Raw genomic sequence first — 26,950 nt, 5'->3', positions numbered from 1 at the left:
GTTTAGGTATTTCAATTCAAACAATTGTGATAGTATGAGTACAATCAATCACAATCACAATCAGTGTTCTTTCATTTATCACCCTTTGCTGCGACAGCTAAGTGATGTCTGCTTAGCTTTGTTGTTGCAAAGAAGTGTGCAGAGTAGCTATTCATTTCACTGATTCATTTCTCCTCCAACTTTTAATGTGCATGAAACCACCACCAGGAAGTGCACAGTTCACTTGTGCTTAAAACTTAAATTCAAACTTGTATTTAATGCCACTGAGAGGAAGTGGAAATAATCTGTTTTACCCTGCGGACCAAAAGCTACATTAGCAGTGAATTGGAGTTATTTTTCTGGCCACCTGCTAAATAAAAGTCCAATATTCATTTTGACTGTTTTCTGCTTCTCACCAACTCCAGAGGGAATTGTCTGGCTCTGTTGCTGCAAATGACTTTGCTGTTTCCACCAGATAATCACCAACTTTATCTTTCTCATATTTGTTGCTGGGCAGAAAGTAAATACTCACTATTTTAAACCTCGTTCACTCGATTATAGCAGCTTAAGTGTATTTACAGCCAACACCATCATTTGGAGTTTTAATCACAGATTTCAGTCATATAACCAAGTTACTAACATTAGGGTGAGTCACTTTCTTGAGCTTAGGCCAAGTGCAGCATCAACTAGAATGATAGATGATCAGCTCACCATCCGAACTAATTAGTAATACAAGCCCTTGAAAGTGTATGAAGGATGGTCTTTCCACCAGAGTGAGTTTAATCAGCTTCTTTCATCTCACTTAGAGCTAATTCAAAGGACAAGCTCTTGTAGGAGATGAAGGATCATATATCTAGCAGACTGCAAAATAATGTTGCCTTCCTCAGCTCCCTAATGGCCATGCTTCTGCCACATGGCCTACCATTTTGGTCTAGATATATATATAAAAAAAAGAAAATTCTAACACTATTGCATTTCCATGAACTGTGGTGCATTTACTGTGTCTAGAAAATAACTGTTTTCACTGTCAGTGAAAAGTATTGGCAACAATTAGACTAGTTGGATTTTCCTGCAAACTGGTACATTCATGTCCTGACTCTTTACCGGGGGCATTGCAACAGGATGGGCAATGAGCTGAGAAGAGGGCTCTCAAATAACGAATTATGTTGGTTCACAGCAGTGACATTTTTGTGAGAATCTCCTTCTGGAGTATGTGGTCCACATATTCGTTAGGTGAGCATTATTCAGATGTTCCTACATAGGTTGGAGCACAATGTGAAAGTGTTTTCTCTGAAGAGAAGTTTTTTCTCCCTCTACCTGGAAAGCCAGTCCTTCTAACAGCAACTTGCCAAAAGGATTGGGGACACGGCAGAACCCATGATTGGTTGCCTGGCGCAGTGCGCGCTTTTTCCACTGTGGAGTTGGACGCACCCTAAATCCACTTAAGCACTTTGGCTGAGCAGGCTCTGACTCTCGTCCTTTCTCTGCATGAACTGATTTGTTCCTGATTGGATGTTGTTATCCTGCTTTATTGTGCTGAAATGGATGCGAGTGAATACAAACCGCTAATCTTACTCATAATTGATTTGAATGTGTAAAACTATGAGTAGGCTTATTCTGTACAATACATGAGACAAATGGATGATTTTGCAAGATGTGTACTGTAATAACCAAAATATGTATTGTTACCCAGCGTGGTATCTAATTTGTCTATTTACTTGCACAGGGTTAAGCTCAGTGACAGCGACAGCAATAAAAGCCGCATATTATTAGGCAATTAAACTCTTCAGGAGACTAATAGGTGAACTGTGTTACACTCGGAAATTAGCTCAATTAGCATTTTTAACATGTTCCAGACCATGACCAGCCATTATATAAGAAGGTCTCGATTCTCCTGTGCAAGTTCAATGCAAAAGGCAGAGTGTTCCACTGAGATAATTACAGATTCTGTCAGTCTGACCTGCAGGGCAGCAACCGTGCCTGCTCTGGTGCCTTTGCACATGTCCGCAAGTGCTGATGTGGAACACGAGTCAATTTTTAGGTCTGTGGTGTGTGTGAGAGAGAGATAACACAAAAAGCATAGTTTGGCCCAAATGAAAATGGTCTGAGGTCTGAAACACAGTCAGTGTTGGCTGTGTGTAAGTGTTAAGTGATGGCAAGGAGAGCTATTTTTATAAAAACCATTTGGGACTCTGGTAAACCACTGTGGTCTGGGTCCAAAATGAAGAGTCCTTGGATGAATAAGTGTCTACAAGATTCCCTGTCATTCCTCTGAAGACACCTTTGTCACATTTTTACAGCAATGTCTTATATTATGACCTTGACTTGCTTGATTACAAGCAATATTTTTGCAAAGCTTTCTTTTTCATTCCAGCTGCCTGCATCTGTCACAAAGTTCAGCTGACATTGGGCTTGTATGTAACCTAACAAAACCTATCAAAAATCCTTTCTCTGTGCTGCTCGGCTGGCTGCTACTTTTAGCACTCTTAAGTAAACCAGCTAAATTACAGTGTCAAGCTGTGAAATGCCATTTCTTTTCAGTTTAAGGTAGATATTTGCCAACCAGCCTTGAATTTTTAGTGCACCAGAGCCACTTTTAAGTTTTTGAAGTAAACTTTTAAAAACCAGTCGCTTGACTTTTATGACAAACCATTAATGCAAGCTTTCAGTGGACACCACTTACATATACTTTGCTGAAATTTAGAGTTTGTGTATGGTACAAAGCATGTGGTGTTCATAAAATGACCTGGGTTTATAACCCATGTCAGCAAACATTTACCTCTGGTGGCACTTAAATCTTCAGTAGCTGCAATGGCAGCATTTAGGCACCAAAAACACCATTTAATCTGGGAGAAAATCCAAGTCCCATCATTTTTAGTGACTAAAATGTAGAAATTTAAATCCAGGAAAAAACAATTCCATGATAAACAACAAAAAATGGGCATGGCTTTAGCCCAATGTAATTATGCAATTATGACATTTCTGAGATAATGGTTTTATCTTGGATGTTTTTCCCAGGGTCTTTTGTCAAGCTGTGAGCTAAATTAATTCAAAGAACGGTTTAGTTTTTAGCTTCGGGACATGACTGCATTGGGAAACGAGACCTGTGGGACTGAAGAGAGTCAGGAAAAACTCTTAAAACCCTGCAGTGGTTGACCTAGTTAGCGTGACAGCTTACTCACACCTCCATGTGAATGAACTTTACGGACCTGAACGCTTAACCGCACCAATTGATTTAAGCCACTGTGTAAATAGCGACAGCTAAGACAGGGTCACTACAAAGTATTGTGAAAAAGACACACTTTAGTGTTTGTTTATTTTCAATCGGTTGTCCCCTCAACAAGTTATCTCACCATGATATCGAATCTTAAAAAAAGATTGAAAGATTACCTTTAAACGATCAACACCAATTGATGGTACCCAACATCTATTGAGAGTTTACAACTTATTTTCCAACATGCTGTTCTGACTTTTGCCAAGTACTTAATATTAGTTAACAAAGAAATTAAAATTAAATGATGAAACTTAATGTTACTGTGGAAATGTATTATTACATAAGGACAATATTAAAGTTTTCAGGTATTGTGAACATCTGGTTCATTTCATGGTGGCTCATACTGCCACTATTATCCTTACTTTCTGTTGGAACATGAAGATTTACTGGATTCAATTATCTTAAATGAAGTGGCCTTGGATAATTTATAAATGTAATTAATGAAATTCTCACACAATACGTTATCTTTGTTGTTTGTGTCTGTTACATGTTGTAATGACGTCATGTGTAATCCTGCTAATGAGCTGTATAAAAACTATAATACAATTCAATATGGAGAAATTTTATCTTTCTATACTTAGATCCTAGAAAATTAAAAGAGAGCAGTGATGGAGACAAAAAAAAGAAGGAATGTCGCACCTGAGCCTTTTGTTATGGACTTATTGAATGTAACAGTTTTTTTGTTGGGGTTTCATGCTGATTTAAAAGCCTGTTATGAGGCGCATATGTAAAGGACCACAGACCTCCAGACATCATGCCTCCAGGACGACCACACTGAAGACCCCAGCTCTTCTAATTGACTTCACCAACCCTCGCTGACCCCTCTGATCCCAAACATCAGCCCCCGCAACCCAACTGCTCGTACACCCCCACCACACCCCCGTCTTTCTTCTGAAATAGCTCTCACCTTTCTTTATGGGGACTGGGCTTACAGACAGTCTTTCCCCTTCCTGACCTTGTCATATCCATATTTCTCACTATTTTTTTACACCCATCTGTTACTCTTGACATGTTAACTTCCTCTCTGTCAATGACCAGTCTATTCTCACTTGAGTCAGAACCATTGAAAGGCTGGTAGGATACAACCACAACCACAGAGATTAAGAGTCTGTGGTCTAATTTATAACTTTTAAAGTACATTCCATGCTTATCCACAACCAGTTGCAGCACTGTAATTGATTTTTTTTAGCAGTATGGGTGGTCCCAAATGGAGTCAAACTCTTAACCTTTTTTTCTTTTTGCCAAGCAGATTTTGTGTGGTAAAACTGAAATTGCAACCAAAATCTGAAAATAATTGGCTGCCAGATTTTCCCTGTTTGTGGAAATTGTACAATGGTAAAATGTGTTTGAATAAATCATCTTGAGGCTGTAGTGATAACGCCTTAGTAATTTGCCTGTTTTCTTTTGGTGATAACATAATGGTCACATATGTAGAAAATAGACCTCCAGCTCACTGATGGACCTTCCCTAACCTTATCCCAATAATTCATCTTAAATTGGCCTTCTGGCCTGAGGGGTAAAATGCTTTGACTCCAAGTTATGATTTATTCAAACACGCTCCACAAAAGACACAAGAGGTACTTGTCGTCTACGTCTGTGCATCTCACCGGTGAAAGCCCTCGCTTTCAAGTTGTCAGGACAACTTCTTCAATTTTGAAGTAACTTTTAGTCCCTGTAATCTTCTTGTTGCAACATGAACTCTCAAACTACTTAGCAGCCTTAGCCATACTTACAGCCGAGGATGGCTCATCGAGTGGTTCTCTGGATTATGGGTATTGTACAGTAAGTGTCCTCCTTGTGATGAATACATTCATTGTCATTAGCATGAAGATGATTTACATTCTCTCTGAAAACAGAGAAAGCACTTCACAGTGCCAAATGACTTGAGAACCTTTCTGAATAAGATTATTTCCACTGGACATTGTTTCTACAGGATCTCTTTCATAGCCAATGGAGAATATTAAACATTTGCCTTTTTAAAAAACCAGAGACACAATTACTCATTTATACTTAACAATTACACAACATAGCCCCAGTATCCTGATCATCTCATATAGTAAAATGTATTCATTGCATGTTTTAGAACCTGTTGATTTTTCTCACCTAGATGTGCTATGGTCAAATTAAGGTTCTGTTTCCTTAACAGAATCAATACAAATAGTTTACGGCTACATAGTTTGAAAACTCATTGTCTAAAATAGCATGGCTTCCAAATGAGAATAAAGGTATCACATTGTAAACTAAGTCCTTGTAACCATCCAACCGTCAGCCCATGGGTACCTGCCCTGGCCTCCCACTCAGCAACAAGCTCCAGGCTCTGCCTTGGCCAGTCAAGCCTTGACCCCATGGAGTGCTAAAGTCTCAAATCAATAATAGGTTGCAAGGTCTTAGTCGTGGTGCCACGGCTTTGCCCTCAAGCTCTGACACAGCATGCCAGATTCAAAGTAAGACTTGAAGACGGTTTGCATCTGAATTGGTGATATTAAAATACGACGTTCTCGAATTTATTTAACGGTTTACGACTATATTTCAAAGCTTTTTCCAGTGTCGGTGCGCTAACAGCCTGGTGCAGTGTGTTTATGGCAACAGGGCTATTTCAAGGTGGTGTGGTATAAAGCAGTGGAAAACATGAGGACCTTAACGTTTTCATGGCGATTCAGCCTTTCAGCCACTCGAGGTGGAAATAACAAAATGGAAATTGTGTGGCTTTTAGGGCTCATTCTCGGAACTTCTCTCTTATTTTGTATGCAATACCATCCAGAGAAGCATTCAAGAATGCTGCAATGCTTGGACCTTTTACATGGAAGCGAACAAACGGTCCCTGCCTTTGACCACGTTATGAGGCCACAGGCTGAACCTGCTCAGAGCCAAGAGGTCATGATAGAATGTATTGATTCCTCTAAAGACAAATGTTTACTTCTTGCCCTGATGCTTCCTAATAACTTTTCACTTTCTGTGACCTTGACAGCAAGAAGGCACTCAGTGGCGACATTTGTAATAATTATTTCAATTCTCACTTTATTTTTATGTTTTGGATGGTTCACCAACTGTGAATTTTAAGTAGTCCATCACGGACTGTCCATGCAAGTGAATGGGACACAATAAGGGATGCAATGCACCTCTACAGATAACTCTCTATATCTTCCTAGTCTTTCAGCCACAGCACACATAACATCTGATAGAAAATCTACTTCATTTACGTGAAACGTAAGAAAATAAATATAGAATTGTACGTCAGGTTCAAATACTAGCATTAGGGGGCAAATGCAAGTAATGGAATGCAGTGATTTATTTATGCTTTTTGCTACGACTTCCAAAGGGTTCATTTATGCATCAAAGCCAGATCAAAAAGAATATATAATGCACAAAATCTTCAAACTATGTGGGCGCAAGCTGGTTTAAGCTCAGAGTTGTTTACTTCCTGGATTCATGATTCAGCACTCTACTCTCGTCAATGACCTAGATAGCGCCGAACACCAGAAATGAAAAGATACGGAGCGACGATGACCACTGCGCTTTTAAAAAGATGTTGTCGTCTGCTGCAAGTTACAGTTGGGGTCAGCAAGTCAGTTATTCAATCACTCATTCTTTGATAGACAGAATTAATTCACTTGTGTTCATCTCTGTCCAAAAGCACCTGTACCCCAATCCTCCACCAGTTCCCTCATCTTGTTGTTTTTTTGCAGTCGAATCACAGCTACAGTGAGTCAGAGCAGCATTCGATCCCTCACTGACCATCATCTCCCCACAGGGACGACGGTAATGAAGGTGATGAAGGTTTGGTTGAAGCTCATCAGAGAGAGTATAGTCACATCTTTAGAGGAGCTAATGTGCGTTGACTTGTCAAGTTATGGGGAGTAGATAGTCGTGTAGAATTGAGGCTCTGTCTCATTAGCACCACATTTTGGACTCAGTGAGGACTACTGGTCTTGACAAGGTCACACACACACACACACACACATATATATACATAGCCTTGAAGGGGCTGGTTGGGAGAAGACAACAGAAGACAACAGCTGAGAAGCATCAGTCTATTTTTGTTCCTGCCTCATTTGAGTCTTAGGAGGTGTGATCATTATAGCGTTGCCAGAGAATGTGAGACCACACGAAAGAGAAGACAATCCCCTTATTTAGTTGCTCTAACCCACATTCCATGAGGACTGTCTGGATTTGTACAGGACGGACCTACTGATACACAAACCCTGAGTCCAGTATTTGTTCAGTCTGGGCTTTTGTGTCCCACTGTCTGCTGAGCTGTGGTCTAAAACCTGCATGAAAAGGGGAAAGCTGAAAGTGGTAATGACATCATTAGACCTCAAATTACACGAATTACCCTTGATGGATTTTCAAGACTTCGTCTTCTAGGTCACAATTGATATCTTAAGATTTGGACAAGATATATTCGATAAATCTGGTCCATGACAAATGCGTTGCAGTTAGTGTGGAAGGTTTAAAAAAAAAAGATAATTCAGATTCAATGCAAGATGAATGAATTTACATCTGCTTTGTAAGATAGAAGTCAGAGGTTGAGCTGCTCAGCTAAGATTCTAGCAGGTTTATAAAGGTTGACTGAATTACGAGAACTATAGTGTTCTGAAATAATCTTGTGCAGTGACAGTGAAATAATGGAATATCTTTTTTGAGTATAATGCTATACAGCCGGCTGCCTTTCTGTGTTAAGCACTGGGAAAATAATAACTTAATTAAAAACAAAACAAAATCAAGGAAAGCTTATTAGTACTGTATCATTAAATCAAAATCTGATACAATGCAATTAGCAAATAAAGGCTGCACATTAATGCTTCTATTTATAAAGCATCTATTTCCAATGCAAATGTAATTGTATGTCGTACCTGCTGGACACTTCATATCAACTTGATATGTTAAATCAAAACTGCAATCACAGTATCTGTCAGGAAAAATTGCATTTAGAAATCTTTCCCAAGTAGTTCAGCACTAATTGATCGTTTTACTCTCGTTTCTGGTCAATCTCTCTCTCTGTTTCCCCTTCATTTTATTCACCAGTATAGCCTGTATACATGTATTAAATTATGAGTGTCAACATAGACAAAGACTGGCAAAGTGACAAAGCATAAAAGGTGTAAATTACCATCACCCCCTTCCTCCTATTATGTGTATATTGGATTAATTATAGTAGAACTGACACCAATAACAAGAATAATGTTACTACTAATAATTATTATTAATATTATTATTTCTGTTGTGAGTGAGAGAGTGGTGGTAAAAAGTTGGTCTGTCTCTAAATAATGGTGTCTTGTGAGCTTTTTGATCTGAGCATATTTTCTATGCATTTAACATCAGAAAAATCAATCAAGCTAAGAAAAAAAAAAACAGATTCCTGTCTTAATATCAAGCATTCAAGTACTTTTGATGAAGTAAATTATGTCGTAAACATCATCCATGTTTGTGGCCCTGCAGCTCCTGCAGCGCAGTGAGATAAGAGCACTGACTTGTTACCTCCATGTTTCCAGAAAGCCCCTCCTTTAGGACATACCATCAGACTGTAGCGTCACTCTAAGTTCACTTCAGTCCAGTCCTTCTTCCTTACTTCAAACTCTAAATACACACCAACACACACATGCACTGACATAGTCTTAACACACACACACACACACGCACACACATGCACACACACAGCGCCAGACGCGTCTTTTCATTCCAGGAGACTCAGAAGTTGGATGTTACCAAGAGCGCTTTTTCCCCTCTTTTTTTTATTTTGTTGGGCGAACTTTACAAGCGTGTTACTACTTTCCACGTTTTTCCACACTCTCTATCTGAGGTGACAACTTTCTGTGTGTGGATTTCTTTTTTCTTTCTCTTACTTCAGCGGATTCTCAGCGGAGCTAATGAGGGGAGAAGCGGTTTAATTGCAGATCACTTCTTTTTTTTTCCCCGAAACGCGCACTTGGATAAAAATCAGCGTTTGATTGACAGTATGAACACATCCGTGAAATAAGTCATTCATCAGGACAAAAGGATTTCAAGGTATGTCCTTATCGGGAACGATTCTGTGCACTTAGAATAATCTAATCTCTGTGGAAGCGCGTCTTTGCCACAGTGCGCAATTTACTTTCATTTCAGCTTCAACTTTGAAAGCATCGCTCAGCTTTGGAGTCTGATGGATTTGAGGGGTTTAAGTGCATTTTTGCGCTCTTGAGGGAAAAGACACTGCTGTCTAATTTTGTCTAACAGCTTTATTTTTTTCTCCTTTTTATTAATGACTCCTTATTTTTTTTAACATGCATTGTGGTTCATGTTGTCACTGACTGTATCTGTCTGTGTCAGGTGCAGTTTGTCTCTAAAGAGGGTCTATATAGAGCAAAGATATCATATTTGTGATTGTGTGTGTGCTTTGTAAATTAAAGCTGACTTGAATTGCGTGAGAAAGAAAACAAGAGAAGAGAAAGATTCCCATCTGGATTTTAGGACATGCCTCAGTGGTGCACTTTGCCTTTTCTTAATTACCCCTCACTTCCCTTTCTCTCTTTGGCAGTGATCATCTCAGTGTAGCTTCTCCTCTTGGGGGAGTGAAGATGTATCGGACTGTGTGTGTGGCTCTGCTGCTGACAACTGTAGTTTCCAGCAGCCAGTCCTGTCCCAGAAGCTGTAACTGCTACCAAGCCAACGAAGTACACTGCACTTTTCGCTCCTTGGTCACTGTACCGCCTGGACTGCCTCTGCACACGCGACGCATAAACTTAGGGTAGGAAAAACAAACACACTCCCACACATGCTTGAAAGCGGGACAGAATGCATGTATACATTCACAAATATAGACCCCTCCCCACAGTTGACATCATGCATACGTCAACTGTGGGGTCCCACAGGGGTCAGTGCTGGGGCATTTCTGTTGACACCTACAAATCAATCAAAAACCTGAAAACCGTTGTATTTGCAGATTATACAAAATGAATTAAACAACTCCTGGATACTGTTAAAAGGGAACTGTATGGGTGCATGTGTTATTTTCTTTAGTTTAATATGGACATAGATTGTGGGATGTATTCATATAAAACAAAGTTGTTTATTACATAAAAATAAAAAAGCAAAGGGGAGTAGACCTTGAAGAGTTTTTACTTCTGCTTGTTTTTTGTTGTCGTACCACAAGGATTTAAAGGGAATGTTTGTTGGAAATGTTGAGCATGTGTTTCATTTTTTTTACTATTATCTCTGTTTTTCTTTCTTTTTTTATGCGGGTCTTCTTTTTATTATACTTCAGTTTACAAATACACCTAGAGAGTTTTGAAAAATCAAAGTTTAGAACAGTAGTAGTGCCAAATCACAACATGCATTACCCTCAAGGCAGCAACTATTACAATATTATAGAGAGAAGATATACTCTACTATGTGTGGTAACAGGGAAATGATCATTATATTTGTCGACTTATTGATATCCTGTGCTCCCGTAGCTTCAACAGCATCAGCAGGATCCATGGCAGTTCACTGACTGGACTTAAGAGGGTGGAACTTCTCATGCTCCACAGCAATGACCTTCACCATCTGCCAGATGCAGCATTCAAAGATATGAAATCACTGCAGGTAAACAGGAAGAGCAGGAATAATACCATGGGTTACGTGGTTGTTTTTGCCGGAGTTGCAGCATCTGAATGAAAGTGTGTCGAAATCAAAACCAGTGGATGATTTACTCTTAGTGGCTGAGGAGAAACGTATGCTTTTTTCTTTTATTTTACAGTTCTTCGCACAGCTGAGCGTATACACTATTAAAACTGGGGGTGTCTGTCAGTGTGGGAAATAAAGCATTTTTTCATTACATGCATATCCTTTGAGATATGAGAAAATGTTCACAAAATGTGCTTTAATCTGAGGCTAAAGGAGGCAGAACACTGCTGTATTTCAAACGTGTGTTTCTGCAGAAAGCACAGCCCTAAATCTTTTTCGCATATGTTGAACTGGTATTTTCTCAGTCTGCGTAGCTTCCTTACGATGACAGACGATGCACTTAAACAGAACTGAACAGGGTTTCCGTTTTTCAAATCACATGCAATATATGTCAATATCAAATTCAGAGAGGATTCTTAATTGACAAATCGGACGCCCAGACCTCACGATCACTCTGTTGATAACGAATCCATTCATGAAACGATCAATTTTACATTTGATCTGCGAAACGGATGGAAATTGATGGAACAGTTAACAAGAGTCTGTTCACATTTTCAGCACATTTGTTTCTAATTTCAGTACAATCAATGTGTAATTGATGCGCCATCATTCTTTCTCCCGCCGCCGTGTGCCAAGGAAACACACTGGACATTTTAGCAGTGACCTCAGGTCAGAGTTAGCAGTTGGTGGGAAAGTGATAATACTCAACAAGCAATTTTTCCTTTGATCTCTGAGATAGATCCTGATATATTCACCATGGTGTGATAATAGGATCCATATTTCCATGTGCTGACAGTGTGATGTGCTAGATCTGTCACCAGCTGGGACTCTTCCAGCTAAGTAGCCTCCCCCGAGAGCAGTTTTATCATGAGCAAGGCAGAAACACGTCCCACAACCTGGTTTTTATGGTGTGCCTTCTTAGTATTTTGTTGGGTTCTCCGCACATAACTAGCAATAGATCGCCTAGACTCCTCTGTTGAAAATAAAGAGCTAAAATTAATATTTGCTCAGTTTAGTTTCCCCAGCTTTGACCAGGTAAACGTTTTAGTGTGGGTAATTGTTTTCTCCCCAATTTGTATATGTGAGCAGCAGGAAATAGCCCCTCATAGTTTGTGATATACACAGGGTACTTTGGATAATTCTGCTCACATGTAGCTGCACATCATTGGTCATAAATCCCGTTTAAGCATGTGGTGACTGTGGACAAATGTTTCTTCCTCAGCCTTGATGGCTATTATTTTATTTCTCCTCTAATCATTTTCCACTGCTCACTCCACTTCCTGCACTCCCACAGATTCTCAAGCTGAGTTACAACAAGCTGAGAGAGATCTCTTCATCTCTGACCTTCTCTGGCCTGACCTCACTGCTGAGACTGTACTTGGATCACAACCTGCTCCAGTTTCTCCATCCCCGCGCCCTACTCCAGCTGCCTAGCCTCAGGCTGCTGCGTCTGCAAGGGAACAGGCTACATCAGCTGCACCCTCACGCACTGTGCACACTGTCCCTTCTCAATACCTATTACTTTTCTACACTAAGGTAAGCTTTAAGACTTGTATATGTGTATAATGTAATAGCCAGTGGTGGACAACTTACTATAGTTACAGTAAAGACAAAGCAAGGGCTGTTAACGCTCTGTTGTCTGTCGGGTCTCTTATTACTGCATTCCCCATGATGTCAAAATCAACATTTTATTGCCAAAATCATGTAAATCTTCCTTGAAATCTATCTCTCACAATATTCCTATTGGATTTTAAAGGGTGAGATGCCCTTGAATCTGCTTACAGATTTTTGATGATTCATTGTACTTGCAGAGTTTGTGTCTGTTTTTTCCCCCCAGTCACTTCCTCCTCAACAGCAACCTGGCATTGTGTATTAGTCAAATGTCAAACGTCAAACGTATATGGCCTCATTACATAAGTGTCCTTCTCATCGTCATCTTCCTCAGGACTATCACACTCAGTTTCTTCTTCAGTTATTTGCAGATATAGGCAGTGATGGTAGTGAGAAGTCTTCCACAATGGAGAGTAGACTGCCATAGCTCATTCAGTGCTCCTGAGTGAATCATTGACCCTCTCTTTCAGCTCGTCTTAACAGGAGACATAAACATATGAGAAAGCTACTAGTGTTCAAAGAGCCATGTCATGAGGACTTTGATATCCAAAATATTAAGCAATCAACATTTTCAGGCCAAAAATCTGAGTTTAACTGATCTATGACCCAGAGAATATCCTTTTTCTTGTGAAATGACTCGATTGACTCCTTGAGAAACACAGCCTCACAGAAAGCAGAAATGACCTTCACTTGTTGTTGTTATTTAAAGCTACACAAATATGTGTCTCTATACCCTTCCTCTGATGTATAACTTGGCTCTGAACACAAAGGTGATGATGAAAATTGTAAAAATGATGGATGATTTTCTTCCCTCTATCCTGTCACCTCTCACTGCCCACTCCCACATCCTTCCCTTTGCTTTTTGACTTTCATTCAACCTCCCTCCCCCTCTCCTGCTCAATCTTTCCTTCGCTCTCTCTTAAACTCCTTTAGGCACATAGACCTGTCCAACAACAGTCTGACCACACTGGCCAAAGACACCTTAGTGACAGCACCCCTGCTTGAGACTGTTGTGCTGCAGGCTAATCCATGGAGTTGTGACTGTAGGATGAACTGGCTTCTCACTTGGAGTGTGGCTCACCCAGGTGACTTTTGCTTGAAATATTATTTGTTTTCACAAGGCTTCTCTCATCTCACACATGCAGCCATTTTTTGAATTATTATTTTTTTTTTTTACTTTTTTGCTTTTGGAGTTGCTCGGCTTAATTCAAGGTGAAAAAGAAACATGGTACGCTAGTCAGTGAAGGATAAGAAAGGGATGAGAAGCAAAGGTGGAAAGCAACTGTGAAACAAATGTGGATAAGTTTGCTTTATAAAAACAATAATAACACAAATATAATTGCCTGATAATTGTAAAATGGGATAATATTACTAGCAGATACATCACAACCTGCTTTTCCTCCCATTTTTGTATCTCTCCCACATTTGTTGTGTGGCTTTCATTGAAATGTTAAAGAATACAGCAGTGTGAAATGTCTCATTGATATGCTAGACTTAACCTGCCATGACTAATTCATGATGACAGCATTGATCTGTTTAGGCAGCTGGAACATAGGCCAGTAATTGCCATGATATAATGAAGTAATGCATATTTATGATTTATTACTAGATGAAGTAACCATACCTAATTAGTCCGAGGTATTGGGGAAGCAGTAATGCCTATTTAAAAGGAGCTTACAAATATGACACCACTAATATGTGCACATACCTGAAATGTGCATTAATATGATTGTTTATTTACTGTGATGCTGTGTTATGCACAGTTAATATGGCAGAGATGGTGTTATCTGGCCCTTAATGACACAATTTTCTCTGTTTCTTTCGTTCACTTAGGTTTAATGAAATGTCCCGGTGATCCTCAGTGCCCAACCTGTGCATCGCCCAATTCCCTTCAAGGGCAGGGCTTGCTTGATCAGATTGACCTATTTTGCAGATCACCTGTTATCCCTTTTCCCGGCAGAAACACCCCATTGGAATCAGAACTCAGTGAAATACAATCAAGTGAAACCTTCAGAGAACCTTTAGGCAGTGCCTTCTTGGGCCTGTCTGACCAACAAGGGAACAATGTTGATTTGAGCTGCAACATTACCCTCTCTTCCGACACTCAGGATATTGCTCGTTTTCCGGATCTTTCCCTTTCCTCTTCTATCCCTCTTGCTCTTTCACTCTCCTTGGAATGCCCTGTAGACACAGAGAGCTATGAAATACTGTGGAGAATCCTTGCTTACTACAGTGAGACTGCTGTACATCTCGAGAGGGAAATCATGCTGAGTAAAGACCCCGAGTTTGCCTACCGCTACAAACAGGTAGCAGAGACAAATGGATATTATCACACCGGAGTCGAAGCTTCTGTTAAAATGAAACTGCAGTGGCTTCTGCAGTCTGCTGTCAGCATTCAGCTAAACAGAGCACAGTCTAATGCACACGAAGTTCATCTTATATACTCAACAAGAGTATCTGCTCACCCTGACCCGACATCTAGTCCTTTAAAACCCTACCTTGCTTCTCAGCCATGGGTTTTAATCTCAACTAACCATACCATTACAGCAATGGCAGCAGTATCAAGCAGTAAGGTGGAGCTCTCCTGCCCTTTTCTAACTTCTGGTAACCCCAGAGTAAAATGGATTCTTCCAGATGGCTCCAAGCTCATCTCTCCCTCCAGCAGCCTGGATGGTCGGCTCCGAGCCTCATCCACTGGTTTACTTCTACAGAAATTGCAGCTCTCAGATGCTGGACTTTACTACTGTGTAGCCCAGGCTGGCAGGGATGTAGATGTTCTCCCCCTGCGTCTGGCAGTGGAAGAGTCCTCAGTCCCACCTTCAGGAGAACAACTGGGGCCATCTGTCACTGGAACAGTTGGGGAACCTGTCAGTCTGTCCTGCAAAGCATTGGGTTCACCAGCTCCTTATTTGAGTTGGGTGTTTCCCGATGGAAATATAGCGCAGTCTGAATTAGCTCTATCAAGCAGATTCACTATACAACCAAATGGGAGTCTCTCTCTGCCTGACCCTTCTCTGAGGGATGCCGGTTATTACCGCTGCATTGCAGTCAACCATTATGGTAGTGACTCTCTCTCCATGAAGTTGGAAATAAAACCAAAACATCCTCCTCCACTTCGGGTGTCGTATCCCAGAGGTCCACAGTCAGCTGCTGGCCGATCAACCAAGATACGAGCCCCATTACTCCGTCAGATGTTGGAAGGTTCTGGTGATGAAGAGGAGGAAGAAGATAGAACTGTTGTTGACTATAGGAAACACCCCAGACCACAACAACGTCTCCCTAACAGGCGTTATCCAATGATAAAACCCCGAAGACGTGGGCCTATGAGAGAAGGCCCCCCGAGAAGAGGAGTAGCCCCTATTTCTTCCACTGACAACAGGAGAAACCGCTTCGACACCAGACATAGAGTTGCCACTAACAAACAAAGAATAGACCCTAAGAAATGGGCAGAACTACTGGCTAAAATACGTCTAAAGACTGCTCACACGGTTAACAGCCAGTCCATCACAGCAGGAGAGCCCACGGCTGATCCTACGGGAAGCGTCAAAGACAGAGACACAGCAATAGATAAGGCAGCAGATAATACAGAGCGAGGTACAGTGGAGGACGCAGGGGCGGATGCAGAAATTGAAGGATCCTCTGTTGATGACACTGTTCTACAAGAGGAAGGCCTACAGCCCATTCATCCTGTCCTCACAGAGATACACACACATTCAGATACAAAAACAGACACAGACACTGAGGGAGGGAGAGAGACATCAACAGAACCACAGGCCAACATAGAGATCACGACTCATACACCAACTCAGACCTCGGGTCCAAAGACAGTGACGGTGACAAACCCAGAGACACATCAAGAACTGGTTTCATCTCAGCCAATTTCTAAAAGTAATGACATTGTTCTAAAACCAGTAGAAGGAATTGACAGAAAAGAAAACCCCAACCCACGTCTATCCAGGCCTCAGAGTCCACGGCAGAGACTCTCACCAAATATGGTTCCAAATGCTCGACCTCAAAGACCCTGGAACACTCGCAGGAGGATTGGACAGCAGAGACGAATCATCAATAGGCCCAGGGTGCAACCTTTGACTCCACCCCGACCTCTTCCTGACTCTTCACACCATAGGTCACAAACAGCAACACCTGACACTACCATAGATAAAAGTAATATGTTGCTGGCGTCAACGACAACGCAGTCTACAAGGAATGACCAAATTAAGACTGCTCCTAGTGGTGTTAATCTTTTGTCTCCCCATATTTCGTATTCTCCCGTTATCGCAACATCAGTATCTGGCTCCGACTCATTAACTTCCTCTGTCACCCCCTTTACCTCATTGTCTCCCTCGCACATAAAGCCACATATAGACATTATGACTCACGCAGCTGATATCCAAGAGACTGCAGAGTCCACTCTCGTCAGCCCAGTGACACTAGCACCCACCGACTCGAATGTTGTGATCTCACAGACATATGTGTTAGACACACATGGCATACAGACGCGCAGAAAGCCACACACAGCCTTAGAAAAACATGTCCTTAAAGCTTCGAGTAAAGACAATGAGGAGCAGGAAAGGAATTCGTTGGGTGCGAGATTTAAATCTCATTTCACCACACTTTCTTCTTCCACTTACTCCATTGTTGCCACAACTGCTTCCAGTCCAACTACTGCGAAAACATCAACTCAACCCTCCACTCTTTTTACTAGTTCTGCCAGAAGTACAACCACTATCACACGTGAGGACACAGTTCCCACAACAGCAGCTACTCTTGTGACAACAAATCCAATCAAGTTGAATACGGTCACTGCTTTTATTCCACCATCTAGCACTACCAGTAGTACTACACCTGCTCCTACCTCCACCACTACCACAACTCCAGTTGTTACATCCACTACTTCCACAACCATGATGACTCCTTCAACTCGCCCTTCCACGACTTCTACTACTACAACTGCTGCTACTAAAACGGAAAGCTCAATCAAAGCTATTCTCACAACTCCAAACCACAGTACAACTACTGCAATATCTACTACTCCTACTACCACTGCGAGAATTACCACCTCAGCCAAAGCCACTCCTATGGCACCTACTTCTATTTCATCAACTACGGTAACAATGACATCAGCAAGCACCAGAGCGTCATTCAGAGAGAGGCTAAGTGCTGGTCGAGTTAACACCCAAGGGAGGCCCATTTCTGGGGCTCCAAACCCTAATCGATCTCCTGACTGGAAGAAGCCTGGAGCTAATTTTATTCCTGATTCACACCGCAGCAGACCACATTGGTCGCCTTCACTCCCTGCTGTCCCCGGGGTGAGTTCAGATTATTCAATTACATAATATTGATACTTTGCTGATACAGTTATACCAACATAGAGCACATACACTGCAATAAGAATGAGAGCCAAAGGAGGACCACCGTTTATTCTCCATTTGTTAATTCAATTGCTACATTTCCCCATTTATCTGTTCCTTGCTGTCAGTCATTCACTCAATTATTTAAGTCTTTTTTCCCCCCCCCTCTAAGTGCACTTTTGAATGTAGTTAGCAGCTTGTGCATATACCACTATTCTTCTTTGTTAGTCAGCTAAGGGGAACTTCAATTAACATTTCCTTTATAAATGAGTGCTGGCCCTGAAAATACACACACAGAGACACACTCGCAGACACCACATTCACTCGATTGTGCAAACCCATGGGCAAAGGCTTAGCAGAAAGGCACAATAGATCTGAAAATAGCAGTATCCTCATCCACATGACCTGCTATTAAATTCGGGGGATGTTGGTGAAAATTGTTTCATTCTGCGGAATTTCTTGAGCTCTGCCAGCGTTCTTGTCAAATTTAAAGAGATGTAAAACAAGTATTCCATTATCATGTTTTTTAAAGCTTAAATACAATGAATTTAAATCATATAATACTGTACTGTATTATACTGTATAATTTCATTTTCAAAGCTGTGTTGGCAGATCAGTACAAACCAAACCACTGGGTCTACCACATGAATCATTTTAAGTCTTGGATCAAAGTAAACTGTAATGTTTTTATGCTTGTATGACAAAATGTTACAAAACATTTTTCTAAAGAATGTACTTATTAAGGCCATTATCCACCAAAGACTGCATTTCTTCCAGTATATATATATATATATATATATATATATATATATAGCAGATCGTGATTATAATTATAATGTAGACTCTGTTTTCTATTTAGCTAATACTATTTCAATTAATTTCAGCTGTGCTGTACTCAGTGGTGGTTGTTGGTCTTTGACACGGGAAGCTCATTTCAGGCCCAGTTATTTATACATCAACAACTACATGATGCAAAAATCACATGGGACTGAGAGAGAAACTCAATATTTCTACAAACCTGTCAATCAAAAATTAGTTCCTCCAATCACCATGTAATGCTTGTTGGTAATGAAGTCAATGTAAATACAATAGTACATTAACAGACCATTTATTGTATGACATTTTAGCAGAAGCAGAACTTCCCTCACTGTCAGGTTACCTGGTACCAGGTACTACACTAGTGGAAACACTCTCTAAACCGTGCCGAGCCGAGTAGAGCCGGTGGAAACGGCTGCACTCCAATCACATAGTACTGGTTAGAGGTTGTTTTATTTGTCAAAATAATCTGTTTACTAAAACTTTTTCATAGGTCCCAGTTTTGAGATCCAGACCAAGAATTGCAGACCCACACATCAGGACAGTGTCATTCCCAGCAGAAAGCAATGCTAGGCTGACATGTGAAGCTCAAGGAGAGCCAAAGCCTTCCATCACATGGACCAAGGTTGCCACAGGTACACACTACACGTGATATAGACACTTATTTATTTGAACATAATGACATAAAAAAAAAAACACCATTAAATGTCAGGATTATGTTTCTGCTTCAGGTTATGTTTATGCAAAAATGTCCACTGGAAATAACGTAAAATGTGTTTCACTGACTGATACATTTTTTATGTATTTTGGGGGAAACAGATTGAAACACCCCGTCAACATCTATCATTACACACTGGTGTGCATACAATAGGCTTTTCTTTAGCTTGCCATGTTGGACATGTATATTGCAGGAAAGTGATGAGATTTTATATGCACTACATCACTGGCTTTACTTCATGCCGTGTCCCCGTTTCTCCTCTCCTCCCCACTTTTCACTTATTTTCAACTAACTTTCGCCATTTGTCTCTGGTTTTCCGACTACTCTGTCTGTCTTCCTGTCTTTCTCTCTGTCAGGCGCAGTGATGTCAATCCACTCCAAGGCTCAGCGTTTTGAGGTCTTGCCAAATGGAACCCTTGTCATTCAGAATGTACAGCTGCAGGACAGAGGCACATACATCTGCAGTGCACAGAGCTTCCTGGGTCGTGACAGGTACGGTTTCTAATTTTAGCTATGAGTATTAACGTTATGTTAAACCCAGAGCTACTTGTATTACCATTTTAAGCCGTTTTAAGATATGCAAATATCTGTTTATGGGCTTCAGGAATTTGTTTAAATGACATAGACATGTTATTCTTCTCTTCATGTACCATATTGTTTGTTATACTAAAAACATATATTTGAAATAATAAACATGTGTTTATGCTCTTCCGTGACAGGTTGCTAACTACTCTGGAAGTGTGGACCCGCCCCCCTCGGATGCAGCTGGCGAGTTACAGAGAATCCACCACTCATCAGGGTGTAGAAGTGCTTTTAGAGTGCCAGGCAGATGGTGTTCCTGCCCCTCTACTGTCTTGGGTTCTGCCCGATCGCTCTGTCCTAACATCCTCTGACCCCTCCACTGGTCGCATCTTTATGGACACAAATGGGACCCTCCACATCTTAGGAACTTTGCCCAGCGACAGAGGAGTGTATCGCTGTGTGGCCTCCAACTCAGCAGGTGCTGCCAGTTCTTCTGTGCGCGTACACGTGTCCTCATTGCCCCCAGTGATACAGCAACCCAGAGAGGAACACCTGCTTTTGTCTCCAGGGATGCCTGTTTATGCTCACTGCTCTGCCCGAGGAGCACCACCACCATATCTGCGCTGGCGAATCCCAGATGGGACTCTTGTTCGCCCATCCCAATTTCTCCATGGCAACCTCTTTGTTTTGCCCAATGGGACACTGCATATTCGGGGAGTTGGGCCAAAGGACTTAGGTACTTATGAGTGCACAGCAAGTAATGCTGTTGGTGCTGATAAAAGAACAGTGAGTGTAAAAATGGAAAGGGAAGCAAAAGGAGGAGGAAGTGAAGACACAAAACCAGTTGCTACTGAAAAAACGTCTTCATATTCACTCAGTAAAGACAGAAGTTTGTCCAACCCTAGCCACCCTACAAATCCACTCAACTCGCCTAAACTTGCCCCTCCATTGCTCACTGATAGATCCAGGACTTTGCCAATCACCCCAAGCTTTTCCCGCAACTCTTTTTACCCTCACCAACCCAGCTTCCCCAACTCACCATATAAGACAAATAAAACAATTGCAAACACTGACAAAACAAAACTTTCCCCTGTAAATAATTCTAAAATCTCACCAAATGTTGTGAACAATACAAGAGTTCTTTCTTCCACTCCCTTTGACAAAAGCAGAACGACAGCTGTTTTGTATCCAATGCCCGTCTCCCCCTTCAGTAAAGCCCGTATCATCTCTACATCACCCTCCATTACTACTGTCCACCATGGAGGGATTTTGCAGCTACACTGTTCTGTAACTGGCAACCCACCTCCCATCATCATCTGGAGGACCCCTATTAGGAAACTGGTGGACATGAACTTCAGGTAGGCTGCATGAGAGATTAAATGATTTTGATTGTATATTTATATCTTGTGATTATTCTACTGATAACACGTATGGTTCTATATAGTTATCTTTCTGTTGTTTGTGTCTACATTTGAATTTAAGTTTTGACCGCCGTTTGAAGGTGCATCCCAATGGTACCCTTTCAGTCCAGGCAGTAACAGAGAAGGATGCTGGAGATTACCTCTGCATTGCACGCAACAAAGTTGCAGATGATTATCGCCTCCTGCGAGTCACTGTGGCTTCCAAGCCTGCCAAGATTGAACCAAAACAGCCACTCAATCAGATGGTGTCACTTGGCAAACCGCTGAAGGTGAGCTGATCATTACCATCACTGGCTTTCTCTTAATAACAATGCTATGAAGACAATGTTAGTCACAAGATTCAATCCGTCTTGTGCAGGTGGACTGTGAAGCATCAGGTCTGCCTGACCCAGCTGTTCACTGGAGTCTACCAGATGGAACCATGGTGAACAGTGTGTTACAGGGGGAAGACAGAGGAGGACGAGCACGAAGGCTAACAGTTTTTGACAATGGAACGCTACTGGTTCCAGCAGTGGGCATGGGGGAAGAAGGGGAGTACACGTGTTATGCTGAAAATCAAGGAGGCCAAGACACCATGAAGGTAAAAGAACATATCTACTTGAAGGTGACTTCAAATGTTTCTGCTTTTATTCCAGTTAAGCTTTCATTTAAGCATTCAATTGACCTTTTGCTTTTTAATTTTTCAACATACTCTAAATTACAATAACAGTCATTACAATATGATTTATTCCTTTCTTTAAGGTCAAGGTGAAGGTCATGATGACGTCTCCGCCAGCCTACACAGATCAGAAAACCACACATCACACCATCAAAGTGCGTCAGGGGGCAACTGCGACCATTCACTGCCCAGTGATGGGAGGTTTTGCACCTACAGTGATGTGGCTCTCCCCATCCAACCGCATCATACCGCAAAGTTTGGGCTCTGGTTTCTATTCTGAGAGAGTGGTGGTGGTTTCTGATGGAACTCTGGAGGTGCGTCAGGCCCAAAAGATCGACACAGGAAACTACACATGTAGAGCAAGCAACTCAGCCGGGGAGAGGAGCATGGTAGTGAGCCTGGAGGTGGACCCTTTAAACCATGTGATAAGTGGCCCCGTGGGAGGAAAAAATGCCATCAGCATTAATAATGCAGGGACATCCCAGTATGGATTAACCAATGGAGCCTCAAGCAAGCTGGGTACTACAAACACTAACAGTAATGGATATAGTAATAACAATGGCAATAGGAACACTGAACTAAATGTTGGCATTAACATGACAACCAGTGGTTCTAATCCTTCCCCTACAGTTGATAAACAAAATGGATTCTACAGACCTGTCAGTGGGATTACGTTTGATAGCACTGTTTCCAGTGCTGGGGTGAGTGGGGCAAGCAATATTGGCAGTAAACCAAATAACATTGGAATAAGTAGAAATGGTCATAGCATTGTGAGTAGTATTAGTAATAGTGTGGGAAACAGTCACAGCACAGTTCCTAGGACTAATTATAACGAGGTAATTACAGGAAGGCTTACTAATGATGAAAACACCAACAGAGATAATGGCAGGGTAAGTGGTACTTCTAGAAATGTTGGAGTTAGCAGCAGCATAACGAATAGTGGAGCGGGTACTGGCACACTGAGAAGAAACTGGTTCAGTTCGAGCGGCCACACAAGCATTACTGAAGATGACAGCAAGAAAAGTGATATCATAGCTGCTAGTAATACTGGCTCTAAAAATGCTCCTAGCACAGTAGTGGGCGTGGTAACAACAGTAAAGCAGCAAGTTGTGAAAGGTCAAACTGTTCTTTTACCTTGCCCATCCCAAGGCTCCCCTCCTCCACGTTTGGCCTGGCTTCTACCCGGAAACGGTGTGCTGCCTGCTCCTTACTACGGCAGTCGACTCACTGTGCACCGGAATGGCTCCTTGGAGCTGCGAGGTGTGCGGGCGACTGATGCTGGGACCTTGGTTTGTGTAGTGAGGGGTGAAAAGGGAGAGACAAGGATACAGGTGGAGCTGAATGTCTCTGTGTCTCAGGAGGAGACCAGATCTGCACACAGAGCATCAGCTGTGGAGAGACCTGTGCAGAAAACTACTGGGCTATCAGAGGCACGTCACTCAGGAGTCTCGCTGGATTCTATCCATTCCTTAAGCTCAGTATTGCATGAGAAACCTCGTCCAAGGTATCCAGTTACTCAAAAGCCTCCTCAGAAGAGCTTGAGTTCACCTGCTGCACCTCGCCCTCTTGGCCCTCCACCCCACTCACCTGGCCCTGTCTTAAAGCCAGCAGAGAGCACCAGAACAGCCTCCTTGGTGAGCATCATTAATGGAGAGACCCTTCGCCTGGCTTGCCCTGCTCCTCAAACCCCAGGATATACCCAGGGGTCTCTCTCGTGGATCACGCCCAGTGGTAACATGCTGTCACGGGGTAACAGTGGTGACTCAAATCGATACGTAGTTCAAGAGGATGGAACACTCACTGTGCAACAGGCTACTGTGTTTGACCGAGGCACGTACACCTGCACATCCACAAATCATGAATCCTCCTTAGTGTCCGTGATCACATTTCCTGTCATTGTCATCGCATACCCACCGCGTATTACGACAGGCCCCTCCCCTGTCACGTACACGCGGCCAGGGGTCGCTGTGGAGCTGCCCTGTCTGACCATCGCGACACCCCGAGCAACAGTGACATGGGAAACACCAGATCTGACACAGCTGAGGGTGATGGGGCAGGCTCGTATCTACGGCAACCGCTACCTTAGTCCCCAGGGTTCCTTGGTGATACAGAACCCAACAAATAGAGATACTGGGTTTTACAGATGCACTGCCAAAAATGTAATAGGAGTGGACACCAAGGCCACCTATCTGCATGTTATGTAAACACACACACAGTGGGAAGATGGAGATCCCACCAGTCTTCTGTACTGGTGGATGAACTCCTCTGCTGTTGACACAATTATGCCCAAAGGAACTGCAAGATTCTCTTGATACTGATTAATCTCAGAGAAAAAACTACTAATATACAGTATATGTCACATCTATGTACTTTTAGGTATAACCTCCCAATACTGTACTGTTTTTATGTCTGGCTTTGAGGTCAGTTGCAGATGATTTGTCTCTGTATGAACATGGTTATAGAGGATTGTCTTTTGTTGTTGGTGCTACACATCTACATCTTGTTCTCCTGACAAACTGTCTTGGCCGTTTTCTTGCCTTATGTTGGACCAGGAAATAACAGGAGCATTGCCTTTGCATTTACATCTTAATTGGTCCATATTTTTTTATAATGCTTTCCTAGTTTTGGTGACCACTCAAAGTGCATGGCATGCTTGAGATTCTCACACTCAGAGGTTTTTTTCTATCACATGTCATTCATACCCACACACGCTGATGCCAGAGGCAATTAGGGGTTAACTATGTTGCCCAGTAACACACTACAGAGACTAGGACCCCGACCTTCTGGTTGGAAGACAACCCACTCTATCCACTGAACCACAGCTTCCATTGTGAATAAACTACTAACATGGTTATCATGTCAAACTTCTGCAGGTTTTTAAAGCTTATCAAGGATTGTGTTATTATTGTTCTTATTTGTACACAGTCTCACTCACTCACCGTCTCCCAAAAACAAATATGATTTACTGTGCATTTGCACATAATTGAACTACAGTGTAATAGACGTTCAATTGAATGAATTGATAATATGGACAACAATCATCACGGTAAGAGACTGTACACATATAAATCACATAATATAATCCGTTTTAATCTTGATGCATATTTATATAAATATCAGCTTGTCCTTCAATTGTTGCAAATAAGAACATAAATACAACTGAATACAAATTCAATAACGCAATAATCTTTTGGTTGGACCGTTTGTGTGGCGTAAACATACATTTTTTCTAAATCTGTGACAGACATGACGATGGAAGCCATTTCAATTTTTATCCACACAAACATGAGCTTCTTCAGGACTTTGTGAACCACATTACCCTAAATATTACAATTGTATTACAGCTAATGGAAGAGGGATCTTTATGGTTGTTCTGATGTAAAGATTGTATCCATGTGCTTGTGACACAACAGTCTGCCTTAAGTTTGTGCACAAATGAAGTCAACAGTAGCATATTTGTTTCTTGTTTCTATCTTGTTCTTAAATTATTTGTCTTGCAATACACCAGTGTTTTGTCATAAAATGAGAAACTATATAATTATGTATTATTTGATAATTCATTAGTCGTGATGAGTGATTGCAATATTTTTAAACTGCTTCATTTTATAAATAAAAATGGAAAATAACTATGTTTACTGTTTACTGCACAGAAATGTCGTTCATACAAAGAACCTGTCTTTGGGTGTGTGTGTGTGTGTGTGTGTGTGTGCGTGCGTGTGTGTGTGTGTGTGTGTGACTATAAAAGGAAAATACATAATTGGAGAGCAGGGAAAGAAACTTCCCTTGAGTGTATTATGAGAACAGAAACTCTTTATCCTTAGCTCAGCTGTCAAACCAGGAAATGAGGTCTTAAATGTATGAGACACATGTTGACGACATCACAGTCCTCTCACGGGCAAACGCAATAAAAACCAACAGCAGCCTGCAGGTTGAGTGCATGCTCCAACCCGTACTGGCACCTGCCAAGTGCTGTTTATACGGTTAATCCTCCAAAAAGTTACAACGCATTCGGATATTATGCAGACCTGTATACGTTTTTCTGTTCTGTTTTTTTGTGGTCCTATACAAAATGGATTGTGATGCATCAGTCAAACTGCCATCTGCCCCCCCAACACACCATGACCATACCCCTCTGTGCATTAATTGTAAATTCATTTTTGGGTTAGAGTTAACCCCTACGGAAAGACAATGCCAGAGCTTGTGCTAGCTTGCAGGTAGCAAGGCGAGAGTCGCAAACGAAATACATTTTTTGAAAAATCTACTTCAGAGAAAAAGGCTGATGCAGAGTGATGCAAGACCACAGTGAACATCGGTGCTGCGACTGAATGATGGCGGTAACTTTTTGTCTTTGGCGTTAACCAAAAAGTACCGAAAGTCACAGATGCTGAGCAGTGCTTGTGAATCCGCGTGAAACCAGCGCTCTTCGTGAACAACCTTTGCGCGTTCCTGAGTATCAGGAGGCGTCGCTTAGGAGCGAAGTCTAAAAAAAGGGGCTTGGACGTTTGGATTCAAACGCTCGAACAGTTTCTCCAGGATCTCCCTATAAGAGCAGTGCACATTGATGCAGTAATTGTGAATTAAGAAAATAATTGCATATGGATGACACATGATGATCAATGTTCAAGGAAAATGCCTCTAAATCATAAGAAAAGTGCTGTTACCTTGGATTTATTATTAATGTTTTTGTTTTCTGCCATCACACATTGAATGGTATAAACCAAAAGCCTTAAACTGTTTTCACTTGTCCTTGCTGTGAGCCACTTCTGCATCTCCATGCACCACACAAGATTAAAAAAAAAAAATAAAAAATAAAAAAATGTTCTAGATGTTGACATTTTATTTACTTCATTGAGTTATTTTGCCATTTGAACATATTTTTACTTCACATCCAGAACAGACTCAGAGCAACAGCATAAACAACAAAGACACAGCACAGGACTACATCTGCCGTCCATACTA

At 41.6% G+C, this 26,950-nt stretch overlaps 1 protein-coding gene across 1 annotated transcript; it reads left to right on the top strand.

Annotated features, from left to right (window-relative positions):
• Positions 1-9,807: 9,807 nt before the first annotated feature.
• On the top strand, positions 9,808-24,195 carry LOC310942967 (matrix-remodeling-associated protein 5-like; the record flags this gene model as incomplete). Its single annotated transcript, XM_083908441.1, has 15 exons — positions 9,808-9,977; positions 10,684-10,813; positions 12,189-12,430; positions 13,439-13,590; positions 14,339-16,210; positions 16,418-16,631; positions 17,514-17,814; positions 19,166-19,307; positions 19,747-19,882; positions 20,110-21,270; positions 21,395-21,602; positions 21,692-21,913; positions 22,075-22,475; positions 23,061-23,394; positions 23,482-24,195. 15 exons carry the CDS (start codon positions 9,808-9,810, stop codon positions 24,193-24,195), a joined length of 6,399 nt encoding a protein of 2,132 aa, XP_083764567.1.
• Positions 24,196-26,950: the final 2,755 nt, after the last annotated feature.

This window comes from Microchirus variegatus, assembly GCF_963457635.1.
Source record: "Microchirus variegatus genome assembly, chromosome: 22".
NCBI classification, from domain to species: Eukaryota; Metazoa; Chordata; class Actinopteri; order Pleuronectiformes; family Soleidae; genus Microchirus; species Microchirus variegatus.
This window is presented reverse-complemented; position numbering and strand designations above follow the sequence as displayed.